The 19264-nt window shown below is 51.8% G+C and overlaps 1 protein-coding gene across 2 annotated transcripts in view; it reads right to left on the bottom strand.

Annotated features, from left to right (window-relative positions):
• Window positions 1–18823, bottom strand: part of ZNF423 (zinc finger protein 423) — a 332888-nt gene extending 314065 nt beyond the window's left edge. The window contains exon 1 of one of the 2 annotated variants that reach the window (XM_058707782.1): window positions 18449–18821. In XM_058707782.1, coding sequence (XP_058563765.1) covers window positions 18449–18488 — 40 coding nt within the window. In that variant the 5' untranslated portion in view covers window positions 18489–18821. Of the gene's footprint in view, window positions 1–18448 lie in introns of both variants that reach the window. The other variant, XM_058707783.1, reaches the window with a different exon arrangement.
• Between the last annotated feature and the right edge of the window lie 441 nt (window positions 18824–19264).

Raw genomic sequence — 19264 nt, forward strand, 5'->3', positions numbered from 1 at the left:
GGACCTCCCTTTCTCATCTGGCTAATGAGGGGGACCCTGTCCAACCTACTCCCTGGTACTTGGAGGTGCCTGTGAGAAGCTGTGCGACTACGTGATGCTCAGAGGTTGTGCAAATTTGGGGAATATTCATGTTCGAGGCATGGGGGCCAGTCCTGGGACGAGCAGGCCACCCCAAACCCAACAACCTCTGTCACTCCCCTCCTTTGCCTCCTTCTTCACCTGTGTCCCAGCCCTTCCAGGAAAGCCCACCACACATGTCCCTGCCCCTGCAGGCACACATACTCTAAATTCCCCCAGATTCAGTCCCCTCAGGTCCTCATAGACTTTCCTTCTCCCTCCTCCCTGCACAGGGCTGAGCCCAAGGCAGGGGGCAGGTGCCCTGGGAATGAGTTCAGAGCCCAAGGGCACCAGCCACCCGCCTCTGCAGTTCCTTCCCCCGTCATCCTCCCAGGCCAGCTGACACTTCCCCTCTTTTGAAATGCCCTCCCAGGACAATGCTGTCCAAGGCTGACAAGCCAGAGCAGTCTCTCCAGAAAAATATTTGACACTTAACTGGTGTCAATCTTTCCCACTTTATTGTCATCCTCATTACCTGCCCCCAACTAAACTGTAAGCTCCCTGAAGGCAAGGACCTAGCCCTTTTCACTCCTCTCTGTGCACCCAGCTATAGCATAAGACCTAGCACAGACTCAGAAGTATGCATCCAGGGAGCACCTGGGTGGTTCAGTCAGTGGGATGAGCCTCGGCTCTTGACTTCAGCTCAGGTCATGATGCCAGGGTCGTGGGATCGGAAACCACATCGGGCTCCGCGCAGAGCCTGCTTGGGATTCTCTCTCCTTCTGCCCTTCTCCCCCACTCACACTCTCTCTAAAGTTAAAAAAAAAAAAAAAAAAAAAAAAGCATGCACCCAGGGAATGAACAAAGTCAAGAAGTATCCATCTAGTCAGTGAATGAGTGAATGTTAAGTGGCAAACACAAGAACCATTATTCACATCTGTTTGCCAATCTTCCGTCTATAATGTCTTGAACATAAATGCACTCAAAATTGCACTCCGGGGCCATATGTAGGCAGAGTACCTGTTCAAATCCTGTCTAGCCCTAGCTGTGGGACCCTGGGCAATTTACTTCGCCACGCTGTGCCTCAGTTTCCTCCTCTGTAAAACGGGATAATCACAGGGCCTACCTCAGAGGGTTGCTGGGGCCCGCAAATGAATTAACGAGTGTGAAGCGCTCCGAAGCAAATCAGTGACACTTACTTCTTACTATTATACAATCATGGCCGGCCCCAGCCGCGATCAGCTGCCCTCCCCGAGTCCCGCCCCAGAGCTAAGGGCCAATCAGCTCTCCAGTCCCCAGAGGGCCCCCCGGGGGCACATCTGGCCAGCGGAGCCCCGCAGCCCACCCACGGGCTGGCCGCCAGCTGTGGGCTAGGCGCCGCCGCCTCCCGCCCGCCCCCGCCCCAGCCCCGGGCCTGGGGCTCAGGAGTCCCGGGGGCGCCGGCTGGGCCCCGCCAGCCCCAGACTCGGAGGGGCGGGCGGCGGGGGCGGCCCGCGGTGCAGAACAAGCCCCGGCCCCCCTCGGGGCAGCGCGAGCGAGCGCCGCAGACCGCGCCTTCCCAGCCGCTCCCCCGCCGCGGCCGCTTTGTGCCCAAACCTGGGCCTGAGTTATTGCGCCGCAGCCATGGAGCCCTCCCGGGCGGGGGCCAGGCCCGCCGCGTTCCCAGGACGGACGCCTCAAAGGGGTCCGGGGGCGCCCCCGCGGGCGGGGCCGCGTTCCCAAGCGCCCGGCCGGCCCCGCAGGCCCCGCCCTGAGGCCCCGCCCCCGGCCCCCTCCCCTTGTCCTCCCCCTCCACCCACCCGGGTCCGGACCTGCTCTCCCTCCGCCATCGCTTCTCCGTGCCCGTCTTCATGCCGGCTACCCCGGACCCACATCACCCCGGGCGGCTCCGTAGACTGACCCCAGGTGGGCCCCAGGGGCCCCCAGATCCCACCTCTGCTCCGGGAAATCTGGGCTCTACCCATCCCACCAGCCTCGGGTCAGAGCCCTGGCTTAGAAAAGGGTTGGATTCTGGGCTGGGCCTCTGAGGGAATGGGTTGTGGGAGCCTCCTGGCCTCATTTTCCCATCTGTCAGATGGGGGTGGGGGGGGTGGGAATGTAGGTCCAGTGCCAGGCACTGGGGACATGGCAGTGACCGACACAGGCAGGGGCTCTGCCGTGTGGTGCTCAGAGCCGGCTGCCCAGGGAGGAACCATCCCTAAGCCCTCCACTAACTTGCCCAAGCTAACACAGAGATAGGACTGCGTGGTTTGGGGAGCAGGAAAGAGCCAGTGAGGCTCCTAGGGCAAGATTGGGATCCAGAAACGTCCCTTGCCCCATCAAATTGACTCCTCACCCAGAGAAGCCTGTCTCTGGGGCCTGGACTGTGCCATAGAAACCAAACACTGGGCCAGCGGTGGATCCTCCCATCGTGGGAGCTAGAGATCCAGAAAGGACCCCCATCTTCCGCAACCCCCCACCCCTTCAAAGCACCAAACAAAAGGCTTCCAGCCCCCAGCTCCCCTCATGCCCCCTCCCCATCACCCTGGGCTCAAGTGTCACTTCCCAGATGGCCCTGTCTGGACAGCTTCCCCCATCCCTCCCTGCCTATCCCAGGATCTGCTTTGTTTCCCAGAAATTGTGTTACTGACTTGTGTACTTGTAGATGGCACCTCACTGCCACTGCAATAAACTCTCACCTATCTACTGTTGTGGCCTCAGCGCCTTGAACAGTGCCTGGCACATAGTAGGTGGTCAATAAACATGTCTGAGATGAACAAGAGAACAAATGAATGAACGAACAAAGAGATAAAGAGAGTAGCTCTTAAAAGCCTAGAAACCCACACTGTACCCGCATAAGAGGATACCATGACTGGTGATCAAGTAAGTGTGGAAATCAGAAACTGTTAACATCTCTGAGAGTCCCACATTAGCATTTTAAAGGCTCTGAAAAGCCCTGAAAGTTTTTAAAACTTTTAATTCTGTTTAATGCAGTGTTGCCAAATGTGTTTGGCCACAGAAAAGATTTTTTTTTTTTTTATTCTTTTGGTAAAACCCCAACCAAATCCTGGAATACATTTTGGGAAACATCAATATAAACTCACTTCCCACCCTCACAACCATGACTTTACAGATGGTAAACTGAATCTTAGAAAAAAGACTTGCCTCTTTCGTTCTGTGAGGTCAAGTCTAGCATAGTGCTCGGCACGTAGTAGGTGCTCCAAAAATATCCAAATGAATGGCTATAAAGTAAATTCATGGGTAAAGTTTACCACCCATGTGTATTTTCTTGGCCCCTGTACCAATAGTCTGAATCATGCAAGCAATGACAAGAGTCTCTTCCCCTGGGAAGCTGGCACTCACACACCTACGTGTACACACACACATGTACATACATGTACCCACACAGACGACTCGAGCCAGTACACACATGCACACATACAAATAGGCACACACAGTCATATACATATACAGACACATACACACAGGTACACCCATGCTGGGGCATATGCCTTCCACACAGTCCCCTTTCCTGTGCCTGGCCAGTGTGCCCCTTAAGGAAGGCAACTGTCCTTGGTGGGGAAGAGGGGACATAGGGCTGGAGAACTTCATTCACAACCTGGCACTTCCCAGAAGGTAGAGTTACTCCAGCAGGTGACAGATTAAAACCTAGGTTTTTTTCCCACCCATTTTCTCTGGCACAAATGTACAGGCGAGAGAGAGACAGAGAGAGAGAGAGAATGACAGAGTCAGGCTGCCCCGAGTATGACTCCCACTCCAACCCTCCAGATGGCCATTTCGGTTTGACAAAGCCCCTCCTCACTGCTCCTGAGATTTCACCCACACACCTCTCCTGGGAGTGGAGCCCCCATTTCACAGAAAATGAAGCTGAAGTTTATCATTAACATGGTGAGGATGTGGTGGGATAAGGGTGGGAGCCCAGGTACACTTGTTAAGAAACCCCCAACACCCAGAAGCTTGAGGGTCCCAGGTTGTTCCTTAGGTAGGCTCTGCTCTGGAACAGTGGCAGCAGCAAGATTGACCTCCAGCTTTGCCCTGCCCTCAGGCATAATTCTGCTACAAAGTCATTGTATGACCTTGGACATCTGACTTGCCCTTTCTGGGAAAATCTGATCATTCACATGAGACAGGAGCTCAGCTAGGATTCTCTAAGATCCATTATTGCTCATGAAAAAGAAAGCCTGAGGCTCCCACATGAGTAGTCAGAAGCGAGTGTCCAGATTAAATGAGATACTGCCTGTAAAGTACATTGCCCAGTGACTGCATACAAGGAGTGTTCATTAAATGTTAGCTGCTCTTGGTGTTGTCTTTCCATCCTTCTGGGTGCAAAACAAACATTACCCCTCTTCCAAACCTTGCCTGATTCCCTCCATCAAAAAGAATCCCTTCAGGGGTGCATGGCTGGCTCAATCAGTAGAGCATGTGACTCTTGATCTCAGGGTCATGAGTTCGAGCCCTGGGTATAGAGAATACTTAAAAAAAAAGGGGGGGGGGGAATCCCTCCAACCTCTCTTAGCCCTCAACATGCACCTCTATCTTGGGCTGCTCTATCTAGTCCTGTGGTTAGAGTCTTATGTCCTCTCCAGGCTGTGAACCTGGTCTACCTGATGGCATGGCCTCCATTTGGTTCATCTCTGCATCCTCCCTGGAACACAGTCTATGAGTCTCACCTGGATAAAATACTCAGGATTTAGATGGAAGGGCAGGGAAGGAAAGGATGGATGACAGATGAATGAATGGATGATGGGTAGACGATGAATAAAATGGATGGATGGATGGATGGATGGATGGATGGATGGATGAATAGATGGATGGATAGATGATGGATGGATTGATGGATGGATGGATGGATGGATGATATATGGGTGATGGATGGATAGATGATGGATGGATGGATGGATGATGGATGGATGGATGGATGGATGGATGATGGTTGGAAGGAAGGAAGAAGAGACATGAATAAAGGACTTAGGGAAAGAAATGCCCAAACCTCCAGCTGCCCCTTCTGAAGAATAAATAAAAACAGTCTATAAACATAAGGAAAATGGCCAACCCTGGTAGTAATTAAGGAAATACAAATTAAAAGATAAGCTGTTTCTTGTCTATCAGACTGGCAAAAAGAGGAAGGGGGAAAGAAGAAAAAGACAAAGGAGAAGAAGGAGGAGGAAGAAGAAGAGGAGGAGAAAAAAAAAGAACACATCAGTATGTGGGCAAGGATTAAGAGAAACCTACATTCACACACTTATTGAAGGATAAACTGGTATACCCTTTGTGGAGGGCAATGTACAAATATCTATCATATTCTTCGAGTGACTACCCTTTGACCTGACAACTCCTTTTCTAGGAATCTAGCCTAAGAAGCACAAAGATTTATAAATGAGAAGTCTCCCTGCATCATTGTTTTTCACAGTGAAAAACTGAAAAACAAATAAATGTCCATCAATGGAGAACTGTAGATAGACTGTGGTGCATCCGTTCTATAGAATGATGGCTGCTGAAGTGGAGTAGATCTACAACGCGAACATGATGGTCTTTCCCAGACGAACAGTTCTTCAGCCTGGCTGCACATTCATATTCCCCCAGGAAGCTTTAAAAAGAAAGAGGGGCGCCTGGGTGGCTCAGTCGGTTAAGCGTCCGACTTGTGATCTCAGCTCAGGTCATGAATTCAGGAACCGTGAGATGGAGCCCTGTGCTGATGGCACAGAGCCTGCTTGGGATTCTCTCTCTCCCTCTCTCTGCCCTTTCCAAACACTGTGTGCACATGTGCAGGCTTGCTTTCTCTTTCTTTCTCTCTCTCTCTCTCTCTCTCTCTCTCTCTCTCTCAAAATGAGTAATTAAACATTTTTAAAAATACAACAGGGGCGCCTGGGTGGCTCAGCCAGTTAAGCATCCAACTTGTTAACAGGCAATGTTATTCCTTGAAGTGCCTAAAATGATATTGAAGTACCACCAAGACTGGAAACTCACTGCTACTTGAAAATAGCACATAACAGAAAGTAGATCCAAGCAGTACATGATACTATCTAGGGTTAAAATTATGTATATATGGATACATATGCATGTGTTTTTGTGTAAATGCACCACCAAAAAAGTTCTGGGAGAAAAGATAACTGTGGAGAACAGTGCTTACCTCTGGGGAAGAAAGGCATTAAATTATTTTTTAAGATGTGTAAACCTTTTTTTCAAGATGTGACTATAGGGGCGCCTGGATGGCACAGTCAGTAAAGTGTCCGACTTCAGCTCAGGTCATGATCTCACAGTTCACGAGTTTGAGACCCGCATCAGGCTCTGTGCTGACAGCTCGGAGCCTGGGGCCTGCTTCGGATTCTGTGTCTCCCTCTCTCTCTGCCCCTCCCCTACTCATGCTCTCTCTTTCTCCATCTCTCAAAAATGAATAAGTGTTAAAAGATTAAAAAATTAAAAATTTTAAAAATAAAAAGACAAATAAAAATTTTAAAAGATATGACTATAGATCCCCAAAGGGCAGGTTACACAGGCGGGTGGCGAGCAGAACACAGCTCCTGTGCCTTCACTCCCGGCCCCCTCCCCTAGCCCAGAGTCCGGGGACCTCTCCAGCCCCAGAAGAAAGCATGAGCTTCTCTGCTGCATTTTCTGGCCCATTGGGCAGTTATAAATAAAGGTAATGGTCATTGACAGGTTTGCTACCTCCAGCCGTGTGACTCTGGGCAAGGTAGTTCTGTGCCTGTCTGTACCTCTGCGAAACTGAGATCGGTCCGAGAGCTGATGTGAGAACTAGAGGGACAGGCGGGATGAGCTGGAGGCAGGGTCTGGTACAAGTAAGCCCTCCGTGTGTCCTCCGCAGGGATCAAGGTTGGCCAAGCTGCTTGCTTTGAATGGGCACACCTGGGACCCGGTCATCCTCTACCCACGGAGTCCCTGGGTCAGAGAAAGACTAGGAAACCTGCTCCAGTGATGTCTGGCAAAGCCCCTGGAGCCAAAAGAGCCAAGGACAGTTGAACTCTCCGACACCTGGAAAGACACCAACATCACAGTCAAGCCCTTGACACTTCTCTTACCTGATTTTTCCCTCAATGTGCAAAAGGGCCACAGGAGCAAGGGAGCAAGAGCCCAACCGCCCTGCACAGGACTCCCTAGAGCTGCCTCTTCAGACTTCTCACTCTGCGGACTGGTCACTTTACAGAGTAACTTGAAAAGACCTAACAATATCTTTCTAGCCCGTATTATTATTTTTTCCATACTTTTTGCTTGTTTCTTTGTTTGTTTGTTTTTAGTAAACTCTACCCCCAACGTGGGGCTCAAACTCACAACCTGGAGATCAAGACTTGCATGCTCTACCCACTGTGCCAGCCAGGAGCCCCGAGCCTGTATTATTTTTTCTTTTTAAGTTTATTTATTTATTTTGAGAGAGAGAGAGAGTGTGTGAGCAGAGGAGGGGCAGAGAGAGGGGTAGAGAGAGGATCCCAAGCAGACTCCACACTGTCAGCACAGAACACAATATGGGGCTTGAACCCATGAACCGTGAGATCATGACCAAGCCCAAATCAAGAGCCAGATGCTTAGCGGACAGAGCCACCCAGGTGCTCCCAGCCTGTATTATTTTAAAACCAAAGCTTCTTGTGTTTTCCCCTTCTGATGTTCCAGGAATTAAGATCCTAAACTACTGAAGGCAGGTAGCTGATCCAATCAGTTCCATCCCATTTCATAGACAGGGAAACTGAGGCCCATAGAGGGAACTGTCCTGCCCAAGATCACAGAGAATGTTTCCTCCAGCCCACAACCCCCACATCCCCGGAGAAAAATAAATCAAACCTGACTCAGGCCTTCAGCCAGAAGGGAATCTTTCTTTTTCATTCTGAGTTGTTGGGTTTTTTTAATAAATTTTTTTAATGTTTATTTATTTCTGAGACAGAGCATGAGTGGGGAAGGGGCGGACAGAGAAGGAGACACAGAATCAGAAGCAGGCTCCAGGTCCTGAGCCATCAGCACAGAGCCTGACGCGGGGTTCGAACTCACAAACCGTGAGATCATGACCTGAGCCGAAGTCGGTCACTCAACCGACTGAGCCACCCAGGCGCCCCTCATTCTGAGTTTTATTTAACTGCCAGGTTCTTACAAACACACCTCATCTTCTCCTTCCTGCAAACTTCCCCCAACTCCATCCCTCACTCCTAGTGCTGTTCAGGGGCAAAGGATCCCTGAAAGACGAGGAAGGTCCAGAAGGCCACTTAATAAAAGCTGGGCTGCACAGGCCTGGCCAGCCCTGAGCCAGCTCAAAAACGTCCAGTCCGAAGTCCCCTGGGGCAGGAAGGGACAGGAGGAGCGTGCAGTGGGGAGTTTATTCAGTGAAAAGCTTGTTTTATTTAGAATTAGCATTCAAATTTGCTTAGCATTTTTATTGAGGATTTAGTATGAAAGTCTCCTGTTGCTTTTATCACTCAAAAATGATGTTTTACAATCTAGCATAATGTTTGGCACCAAGCCTTGAGTCACCAGTAGCTCCAAGCTCACCGCAGAGAGCTGCACCCCCAGTGTGGGTGAGGATAGAGGGAGAGGAGGCACAAGCCATCCCCCACCACAAGGGGCAGGAGGGCTCCAAGACCTCAGCGAAGGGGTATCTCTCACTTCTTGATGCAGAACGGGGGCTGGGGGGAGCTGGAGGGGGCAGGAGAGCCCATCAAAGATGGCGGGGGGAGCCCCAGTCAGATCCCCCACTCTCCTTCATCTAGGGGTGCATCCGCTCAGTCATTTCCTCACTACTCCCTCACTCACTTGCCCACACATTCACTTATTCCCCTAAAGTCTGCACATCCACTCGCTTAAGAAATCCTGGATAAACACAAGGACCCAGAAGCTCAGGTCAACACCATCAACCAGTGAGTGTGGGGTCCTGGAAGCCCACCAGGTTGACCACATCTCATACGTGATTTCCTGCCCCCCTGAGTGAGGGGGGCAGGGAAACCTTTGCCAATTCTCAGTAGGGTTGTTCTGGGAACTGGAGATCTGAGTTACTCCCTAAGGCCCTGAGACACAGATCCAGGACCAACATACCTACATTGTGGAGGCAGATTGCACTTTAATGGAAAGAAAACATCTGAACCTCAAGCTAAAAATACATATAGGTAGTGAGCTCCCGGAGAGTGGAAGTGTGCAAGTCCAGACTGGATGAAACTAAGGATGCCACAAACACACCCAAAGAGATCTGAATGAAGTGACCTCCAACCTGGGACCGGCAGGATTCTGAGAAGTTCAAAGGCAAAAAGAGCGCAAGTCGAATCTTCCCAACATGCGTGCCAGGCCCTTGGCTGGTCACTCTCTCCCTGAGGGGCACAGGGCATCTGCAGAGCTGTCCTGGACACCAAGGACAGTCCTGGACACTGCTCACTGCTCCCCAGAGAACCCAGTACTCTGCAGCCTCCACCCCAGGTGACAGGAGCCTGCACCCTCTTCCCATCTCCCCTCCTCTGGGAGCCCACTCTCCTCCCTCACCCTCTCCCTGGGGACTCCCTAGACCTGGTGATTGTGTCTCCTCTCCCCAGGTTCAGACCCCAAGCCCCAGGGGGCTAAGGACCAAGCCATACCCCTGGCTCAGGGACCAGAAATTTGCTATGTGTTGCTGGTGACTTCAGGGTCCTGCAGCCCCCCAGAAAAGGGAGTCACACCCAGCCACTACCACCCAGCCTCCTTCTCCGGCCATGCCCTGATCCCTAACCAAGCCCAGATGGCCATCACTCTGCCTTCAGGCAGGTAAAATTCAGTGCAACAGGAGTTAGGTGAACAGTATGTTTTATTTAATTAGGATCAACAGAAGAGATAAACCTCACAGCAGGACAGGGAATGACAACGTTGCAAAAAAATAATTCATGCCCAGGTAATGAAAGGGCGAATTTCAATTACAGAGAAAACCAGGGGAGAGACAAAGGTGCCTGGCACCTCCAAGGAGGAGGAGAATAGTATAAGCGTCAGCAATGCCCAGACCTGCGGGCAGGGGTGGCTGGCACTCTAGGACTGGAAAGGAAGGCAACCAGGTGGCCCTTCTGGAACAGCTGTCCCTACCTTTCCTCATCACAAACAAACCTGCCTGCAGGGGGCAGGGCTGGGGGAGCTGTCTGGGTTCTGGCCGGCAGACGTGGGGGCCATGGGGATCTGCCCCGCCAGGGTCACCGGGCAAGCTCACAGCCAACCAGGCCCAAATGAATGGTGTCCCCACGGGGAGAGAACAAACGTTCTAATCCTGACACTGGTCACCAGGTCACTCAGCTGCCAGCCCCCCCAACCCTGCCCTGCCGCCTGCCACCGGCCTTGATAAGGTCACTCATCCAGTGCCCTGCCCTACCTTTGGACATGCCTATCTCGCTTCTCAGGCTAGAGCAAGGAAACACACCGCCAGCTCTCCAGAGTCCCTCCACCTTCTGAGCCTGCTTCTCACGTCTACCCTGGAAAATGGAGGCCTTGAACTGGGTGACTTCCTCCAAGGGTTGTGGGCTGAGACCCCCAACCCACCACCACCTAGGTGCCGCCTGAAATCGAAAAGTTCGTGACGAGGATGGCTGCAAAACAACGTGAACGTACGAATGCCAAGGAACCGTACCCTGACAAATGGTTACGATGGTAGATTTTCAGGTTATGTATATCTTACCTCAATCTTTTAAAAGGGAAAAAAAAATGAAGAGTTCTGGGCCCCTCCTTAGACCAGCTGGGTGCGCATCTCTCACACCTGAACTGGGGACATGCAATTCTTTTTCATTAATTTATTTAAGTCATCTCTACACCCCACGTGGGGCTCGAACTCACAAACCGGAGATCACGAGTCGCATGCTCTTCAGACTGAGCCAGGCAGGCGCCCGGGGGAGGTGACGAGCACACAGCTGAGAATCCACTCCTCTGCAGGAATCCATGCTCTCCCCACATCAAGGTTCCCCTCACCTTTTCCCGCATAATGCCATGAATTACCTCAATAAATACTTCTTGTGTAAAGGAGTATTCGAAACAATGAAGCATCCAAGTTTCACAGCCCAAGGAAAAATCTTTATCGACCTATTCTCCCTCCAAAATGAGCACACCCACCATGCTGTCCTTCCCTTGGCTCGGCCCCCCTGCACCTCAGACAGCAGAATTTGCACAAGTGGGCTCGGCACGTTCTCCCTCTCTCTCCCCCTCATGCCCTCACCCCGTCCTTCAGGTGACGGCAGCCCCAGCACCCCCATTAGCCGTGAGGAAAATTGCTGTTAAATTAGCGAGCCCATCTACAGAGCCCCATTTTATATCCCAATTCAGAAGATGGCATGAACATCTGCTTTCACTTCAAGACATTAATTTTCAATTATTGGAGAAAAACAAAATTAGTCCTGACAAATTGCTGGCGAGCACAAGCTCTTGTCTGGTGGTTCATAATAATAACTTCGGGGGCCCACAATTAGTGTCCTCGGACGGAGTTTCCTGATGGGTCCCTGTCATCTGAAGCCCGCAACAGCAGCCTCCTAGTGCCGGACCATTCTCGGCCATTCTCAGGGAGCGGCCTCTTCGGGACAGGCTCAAAGAACTAAGGAAGTTAGAGGTTCTTCTCTTTCTGGAGAAGGCAGGGCTGGGGTGGAGGGGAAGGGAGAGGTTGAATAAGAAACACCCACCCTGACCATTTCCAGCTTCAAATGGTTCAAGCCTTGCTTCCCCTCCATGCACTTATATGGGAATGCAAATCACTCCGAGTCCAGGGGCACCCAGCAATGACACACACATAGACCACTTTATAATTCCAGTCTGCCATCTTCAATGGGGGAGGGACGGGTGACATGATTCTCTTACGAGACCCCTTCCACCCCTGCCGTAATGTCATCCAGGATTCTCAGTCCAAAACTCAACAGCTCCAGCCTCTGAGATCGGAATACTTATGAATCTTCTAAGACAACAAAAAAAAAAAACCTGTTTGCTGGGGTCCCATCAACCCAGGAACCTGGTTCAGCCCGGGCCAGAGTCTACAGGAAAAAAAAAAAAAGAAAGAAAACTCTGACTTTGCCAATCTCAAGAACCCCAAATCCAGAGAACAACCCACTTGATAAGATATTATCAACACTGTAATCTCATTTGATGGGTTTTTTTATGTATCTTGGCTGCTGTGATCACTATATCAATAAGAAGCCACTGAAATGTGAATGAGCAGAAGAATTCAGAGATAATGACGTGGCAATCTTTGAATGTGACTTGTCACAATTGAAAACTAGAGTGTGTTTGCCTAGCGAACAGTTCAGACTCCTGTGGGGGGGGGGGGGGGTACTGGAGGGGTAGTAACCAGAGGGAGGCAGGTCAAAAAAAAAAAAGAAAGAAAGAAAACAAAACAAAATAACAACAACAAAGGAAAATTATATCTTTAAGAAGAGAATGAAAGCCGCTGCTACTTCCAAAGTCAACTGGGTAACTGAGCTCCAACATTGTGTAATTGACTTTGCAAGTAGAACAACAGCAACGTAACAAAGAAAATGTCAGTGTTTTCACAGCACTAATCTATAACGCTGGGAGGCCCTCCCGCTGTCAGCCAGGGCTGACAATACAATAGCTTTCAAAGGGATATTACCATCATGCTTTTATTCCTGACATCAATCAAGACAAAGAGAATCCTTTTCACAAGACATTAAAAATCAAACCTTTGTACAAGAAGATAGGTAAAACAGCATTCTCCTTAAAGACAGCCACACAGCGCAATCAGCTAATTGGCGCTCCTTAAAAGAGGTGAAGTATTTGTATTTACTGAGTGTACAACCCCAATCGTTGGCTGCCACCGATCCTGTCAGGTAAGCTATGAATCAAAACTTTCCATCAGCATGGCCCCCACTCCACTGCACCCTCCCTCCCACCGTAGGCAGAGGGAGCTGACAGTGCTGTAAACTTCAAACAGGATATAACTGATCCAGGCTTAATTAGTCCATTTTGGGTGCAAAACTACTCTGATTCCTGACTAACGGGGCACAAAATGCCCTTGCAAGCTGAGAGGAACCTGCAGAAATTGTCAATTTCACCAATCCAGGTTTTCCCTGGCTACCCACAGCAATGGGGTGCCCACTAACAGCTTTCAAGGTATTATTCTTTTGCAATTACCCTAGACCCACAGATAGAAGCCCTGATATCTATGGGAAACGTTTTCAAGACGTTAAGATAATATTCTTTGCAAACACCAGCGTACCATAGACAAGGTCCAGGAAAGGTAAATCCATCTCAACCTCGACCAAAGGGTTAACTGAATCTACACATTGTTTAGTTAAAAAAAAAAAAAAAAAAAAGACTCGGTGGGGGCTGGTTGGAATTGGGGAGGTATTCAGGAAAGCTAAGTCATCTTCTGCTAGCTTACCAACAAGAGTTTTTGATGACTGCGTGTCAAAAGTTGGTGCCATTTACAGAACCCTGCAGGTCCAGGAGCGGGGAGTTGTAAGAGGTGCCCGTGTTTGTGAGAGGTCATTATCTGCACACTCCAACACACCCACCGGAGTGCAAGGGGTCCAAGATGCCAACTCCCCATACCTCTTCGGGGCTTGATGGATCCACTGGTCCGAGGCCCCAAACTATTGCTAAGGAGGAGGGGGTAGAGAACTCCCTCAATTTCCAGCAGGGGGTCCCTTTGGAACCCAGAGCCACGGTGTTGTGTGAATTTTTCCTCCGGTACCTAACAGACCACCTGCCAAAAATACGGGAGTCCAGCCACTCGAAGACAGAGATGCTACTCTATAAGCATCTGCAGCAGGAAAGAGGTTTTCCTTTTCAAACATAACACAAACAGCTTTCAGTTTATTCTTTAATTGTTTATTTTTAAACAGTATCTGAACAACAGGTGCCGTGTGTTCACTTTACAAGCAGAAATTTTAAGGGAAGAGGGACCTGGCCTCAAAACCACGCTGAACAATCCTGTGCTGCTACCACCACCTACATCAGCCTTTTTCCAAGAGCCAGGCAGCAAGCACGCCTGTACAATCAGCCTCAGTGGCGGGTTCCTTTCGTTTACACATCCAAATGAACAGTTAAGAGAAATCAATGCATCTAATTGCCAGACTATTAAATCCTACATCAGGGGAAGAATTCCACAGCCACCAGCTTAAGAGTTGGCTACCGATATAGCAATTATTGCAACTTTCTATTAGATTGAACCAGATCCCCCTTTGGTCTCCAGCTAGCAACACTGTGCTCAAAGATGCTGCACTTCTGCTTCTTCTCTCGTTTCTCCCTCCTCCTCCTCTGCTAACACACTGTAGCATGCTACAGCAGTGCCAGGGCTGGCTGGTTCTACTAAGTTACTTTATGACTGTAAAGTCACCAGCATTTTGCACCTTTCTGTTATTAATGCACTGCTGGGCACCTTATGGTTAAACGTTTAGCGCGGTCCTCCTGCCAGAGGCACATAGTTATCTTATTTTATTGCTTATTAAGTTTTTGCAAGGAAACAGGTGTAAGAATCTAAACAGCAATTACTAGACATAAGGGATGTTTTCTAGAGTAAGACAGGCTCTTCCAGTCACTGAGAGGTCGGGGACTTAAGAGAGGCGGGGGGACTAAATATTAGGATTAAATGTCACTGCCCAATCCATACAGAAAGCTAAAGAACCTATAAAGGATTTATTTTGCCCTTCCTACAAGATCATGTACATTTAGCCAAACAAATCTCGGCAATTTACACTTGTATGTGGTCTCAGCTGAATCAAGAAACCTGTAACCTCAGAACGCCTCTATTTATTACATCTCAATTATTTCCATGGAAACACAAGCAGTGGCGAACACTGTTCCCAAGTCCCTAGACCACCAAATTTCTAAGATGGACTTTTGAGGAGCTAAGAGCTGGCAGGAGAGGAAGACAGAGAAAAGGAGAGGAGTGCAGAGAACTCACTGGGGGTGGTTTTGGATGTTGGGGGCGGGGAGGGGGGGGTACATGGACACAGCCTGAGTGCTAATTAATATTAAGAACTGTAATTAACAAGCAGTTGTTAGATGGAGAAAGCAACTATTAAAATTATTCAAAAGTTTTAAAATGAGGCTGGGAAAAAATGTATTAATTCTCCATATACATAAATAAATAGGCTGTTTCGTGGATCTGAGGAGGCAGTGTGGGTGAAGGGAGACAGGTTACCAAGTCACCTGATATCATCATCCAAAATAACATCAGTGAGATGTGATGAGAACAGCCCTGGAGAATGAGGCCAAAATTATCAAAGGAAACAAATCATCTCACAACTGCCACACCACACCACCAGGAGACAGAAAGGGAAAGGGAATGGTGTACAGAGGGAAAATCGGTCAGAAAACATGACTTTTGTAACATTCATGGGGTTTTGGTGTGTTTTGTTTGTTTGTTTGTTTGTTTTTAATCAGAAGGCTTTTGAAAACCAATGAGGCTATTTCCACCCCCCACCCCCACCCCACCCCCACCCCCATCCTAGTGCCCTGGCCCCCTTCCCTATTTGCTGGGTGTCCTCCCTGGGAGATGGGTTTTCCAAGGAAGGACAAACAGCCACAGGGACAAGTGACCCCACTCCAGAAGGAAGAATGTATCCATGAGTGGGAAGTGAGAACCCCTCCACACACACACCCCAGGCCTGTTTGATTTTCAGAGCAGCAAAGCCGGGGCTTTCAAATCACACTTTCTGAGCATCCATTAGAAATTGTTATATTTCTGTCTTTCCTTCCTGCTATGGGCTTTCACATTTCCGAGATCAATTACGAATTACAGTCAAGCGACTTTCACAGCAGAATGCGCGGGCTGGGGAAGTCCACAATGCCTCCACGTTAGCCCTGACACACAGCAGTGGAGACAAAATAAAACAAAATCTAAAAGGCACCACTGTTCCTTAAGAAGCACCTTCAAGAATCTTTAAAGGTGAGGACCTTGTCATTTTAAACACTTGGTGTGGAGCTGTCCACACTCAAGCACACACTTTGAATATTGCCTGAGAAAGGGGGGGGGGAGGCAGTTCTTGAAAAGCCATAAATCCATCACCTGCTGAAACTCTTATCTATTCAAATTATCATCTCTCTTAATTCCTCCCTTGATAAGTGGCCACATCTTCACCTATCCACCCCAGTAAACCGAATAAAAGGCAAAGTGGTGAGAGACCAGGGTTGTAGCCACTTTTGGAAAATGCAAAGAACCGCAGGGAGAAACAGAGGGTCTCAGGCTCCAAGGGCAGAAAGACGCTGCGTGGTTGATATTTACAGTACTTCTCAAAATGCCTACACTGGTCTCGTTCCCACTCTGCTGTCCTTCCCCTACCAATTAGCTGCAGTTGTCGGCTATACATACACACATATAGATTTGGAGACATTCATTAAAAACCATGTCAAGTCTCATTTCATGAAAGACTGAGACCAATTCTTGAGTCTTTCTCAGAGATACACAGAGTGGCTTTAGAATCAGGTTCGAGCAACTCTGAAACACCCACCCATCTGTTCCCTGCAAATTGCTCTACCTTTGCTTTCTGTGTCTCACCTTCTAAAATAAGGAGGTTTGGAGGCAGAGATTGAGGTTAGAGGCAGGTAAGCTTTGCATCTTCCTTTATGAAAAACCTGCTCCTAGCCATAGATTTAACTCAAAATCAACTATGGGAGTTAAATAAAACTGCTTTACCAACCACAGATTCCGAGTCAACATTTTCTTTTGGGCCATCTTACGTGGCTCTTGAAGGAGTAAGGACTGAGCAGTGAGCCACGGAAAGAGAAAAGAAATCAAGTATTATTTCAAGCCATAGAGCCCTTCTATTCAGCAAAAGGACGAACATCTACCATTTGCCTGTCACCTTCTTGGGTTCTCTTCTGATTTCCTTGCACCTGGATCAGAACACCCTCTGGATCCCCAATTCTGGGCAGCAGGCCACGTGATCCCAGGTTGGGATGCCCGCCCTGGAGAGGGGAACAAGACCAGCTTCTCTCAAGGAAACAGAGGAAAGGGTGCAGCTGCCTTGCCTAGAGTTTGGACTGAGTTTGTCTGCCTCTAAGATGACAGGGACAGTCTCTGCTCAGCCAGGCGCCCTGGAATCTGCTGGGACTCTAGAAGGACAGCAATGGCGGGTGTCTCACGACCTTCCTTGCCAGATTCAGTCCCAGCCTTTCCAGCCCGGAGCAAGGCTGGCAGGAAGGGAGCGGGGCCCCAGCGCCTTCCCGCGCAGGCCTCCAGGAAATGAACTTTTCAGAGCAGAACTGGGCTCAGGCCAGAGGTCATCAGGGGAGTTGGGAAAGGACAAGGGCCTCGGGACTTTTGGCTCCAGAGACGTAGCAGCTTTCATCCTGTCCCTCCTCTGTCATCTCTCAGCGCGACGGGCCGGCCGGGCACCCACCCGAGGCGCTGGAATCGGCACAAAGCAGCAGGCAGGCCTGGAGAGGCCAGCTGTGGGGGGAGAGAAGGGCAGGGGAGGGGCTCCGTCGCCTGCGCGCGGCCTCTCCCTAGGGCCTTTGCTCTCCAGGGGCCCACCAGAGCCAGGGGCCCTTGATGGAAATAGAAAGCAAAGCAAAGAAGACGAAGGAAGGGGGGGGGGGGGGGGTGTTTATGTGTGTGCGTGTGTGTTGTGTATCCTTACTAACGTGCGCACTCCAGGGACCCGACACAGGAAGCTGGCCTAGGTGTCGAGGATGTGAAGCGCCCAATGCCCGTAGTTGGGTCCCGGGCGCCCTCCACGAAGGGGCGCGCGCGGCGGCCGCTGCGCTCCCCTGGGGACCCGCGTCCTGCCGGCGCTGCGCAGACAATGAACTCCTGGCGGAGGCTCCCGGCCCGGTTGGCCTCGGTGGAGGAGGCAGGAAGTGCGGGGGCCCGGGCCGGGAGCGCGGCTCGGGCAAGGGACAGGGAGGGGGCGCCTGGTGGCCGGGGCGGGGACGCGGCGCCCAGGGCGCGCGCAAGCTCTGCCCGCCGCCCTCCGAGTCCCGGGGCGACAAGGCGCGGGCCGAGGAAAGGCGGCAAGGCCCGGGGCCGGGCGAGAGCGGCCTCGGGGTTGCCGGCCTCCCGGGCGCCCGTGCTCACCGCCTCTTCCTTCCTCCCGCCGCCCGCCCGCCGCCGCCGCCGCCGCCACCGAGATTCGCAATCCCCGCCAAGTCAGGCCCGCACCCCTTGATTGGCCACGCGGGCCCGGGGCCCGCACAGAGGGAGCGGCGAGAGCCCCTCAGCGGCACCCCCGGGCCCGGGTCCCCCGCGGGCGGCGGCGCGGAGCCGGGAGAGGGTCTGGGCGGGCAGGGTGTCCGCAGCGTGCCCCCTCCGCCGCCTCCGCCTCCCGCTCGCGGCTTCCTCCTCCCCCTCCTCTTCCTCCTCCTCCGCCTCCGCCTCCTCCTCCGCCGCCTCCTCCTCCTCTCGGCTCGCTCGCGCGGGTCCCCGGCCGCCCGCCCGCTCGCCGGTCCCTCCTCCCTCGCTCCCTCCCTCCCCGCTCGCTCGCGCCTCCGCCGGGCCTCGCTCGCTCACCTTTCACCGAGCGCGGCTTCGCCTGCTTCCGCCTGGACATGTCCGGGGCTCCCGGCGCTCCGTCGCCCTCCGCGGCCGGCTCCCCCCGCCGCCCCCCGCCGCTCCGGGCTGCCCTTCTCCCCCTTCTCCTCCGCCTGCCTCTCGGAAACTTTTTTTTTTGCAGCCGGGTCGGCGGCTGCGGGGAGCGGATCGCAGGTCCCGGGCGGCCTCCCTGGGGGGGACGGCCCGGGCCGGCCGAGGCCGCTCGGGGGCGGGGGGAGGCCCGGGGGCCGCGCCGGGGCCCTGCCTGTTGCAATGCGGCAGCCGGGGGCTCTCGGTCCCAGCGGCGGTCCCAGCGGCGCGGGGAGTCCGGAGGCCACTCGGCCGAGCCGAGTTATGCAAAAAAAAAAAAAAAAAAAAAAAAGCCGCCCCCCTCCTCCTCCCCACCCCCCGCCGGCCCCCGGCCCCTGCGGCCCCCTCCCTCCCTCCCCCACCCTACCGCCACCCTCACCCTCCTCCTCCTTCTGCTCCTCCGCCCCTTGCCGGATTTTTGTGCAAAGTTTGCAGGCGTCCGGCCACGCAGCCCGGTGCGGAGCTCACAATGAACCCATCTGAGGAGGGGGGGGGACGGGGCCGGAGTCGAGGGGGTCTCAGGGGGGGTGGAGACCGGGAGGCAGTCGGGAGCGCGGAAGCTCAGCACCCCCCGGAAAAAAAAAAAAAAAGCCTTCAAATTAGCCCCTGCCGCACACACAAAAAAATAATAAATATTAATGGATAAAAAAATGTCCAAACGCCTGGTTTGGAGATTATGATGGATGGGGAGGGGGGTTCCCTCAA

Source organism: Neofelis nebulosa, chromosome 17 (genome assembly GCF_028018385.1).
Source record: "Neofelis nebulosa isolate mNeoNeb1 chromosome 17, mNeoNeb1.pri, whole genome shotgun sequence".
NCBI lineage: Eukaryota > Metazoa > Chordata > Mammalia > Carnivora > Felidae > Neofelis > Neofelis nebulosa.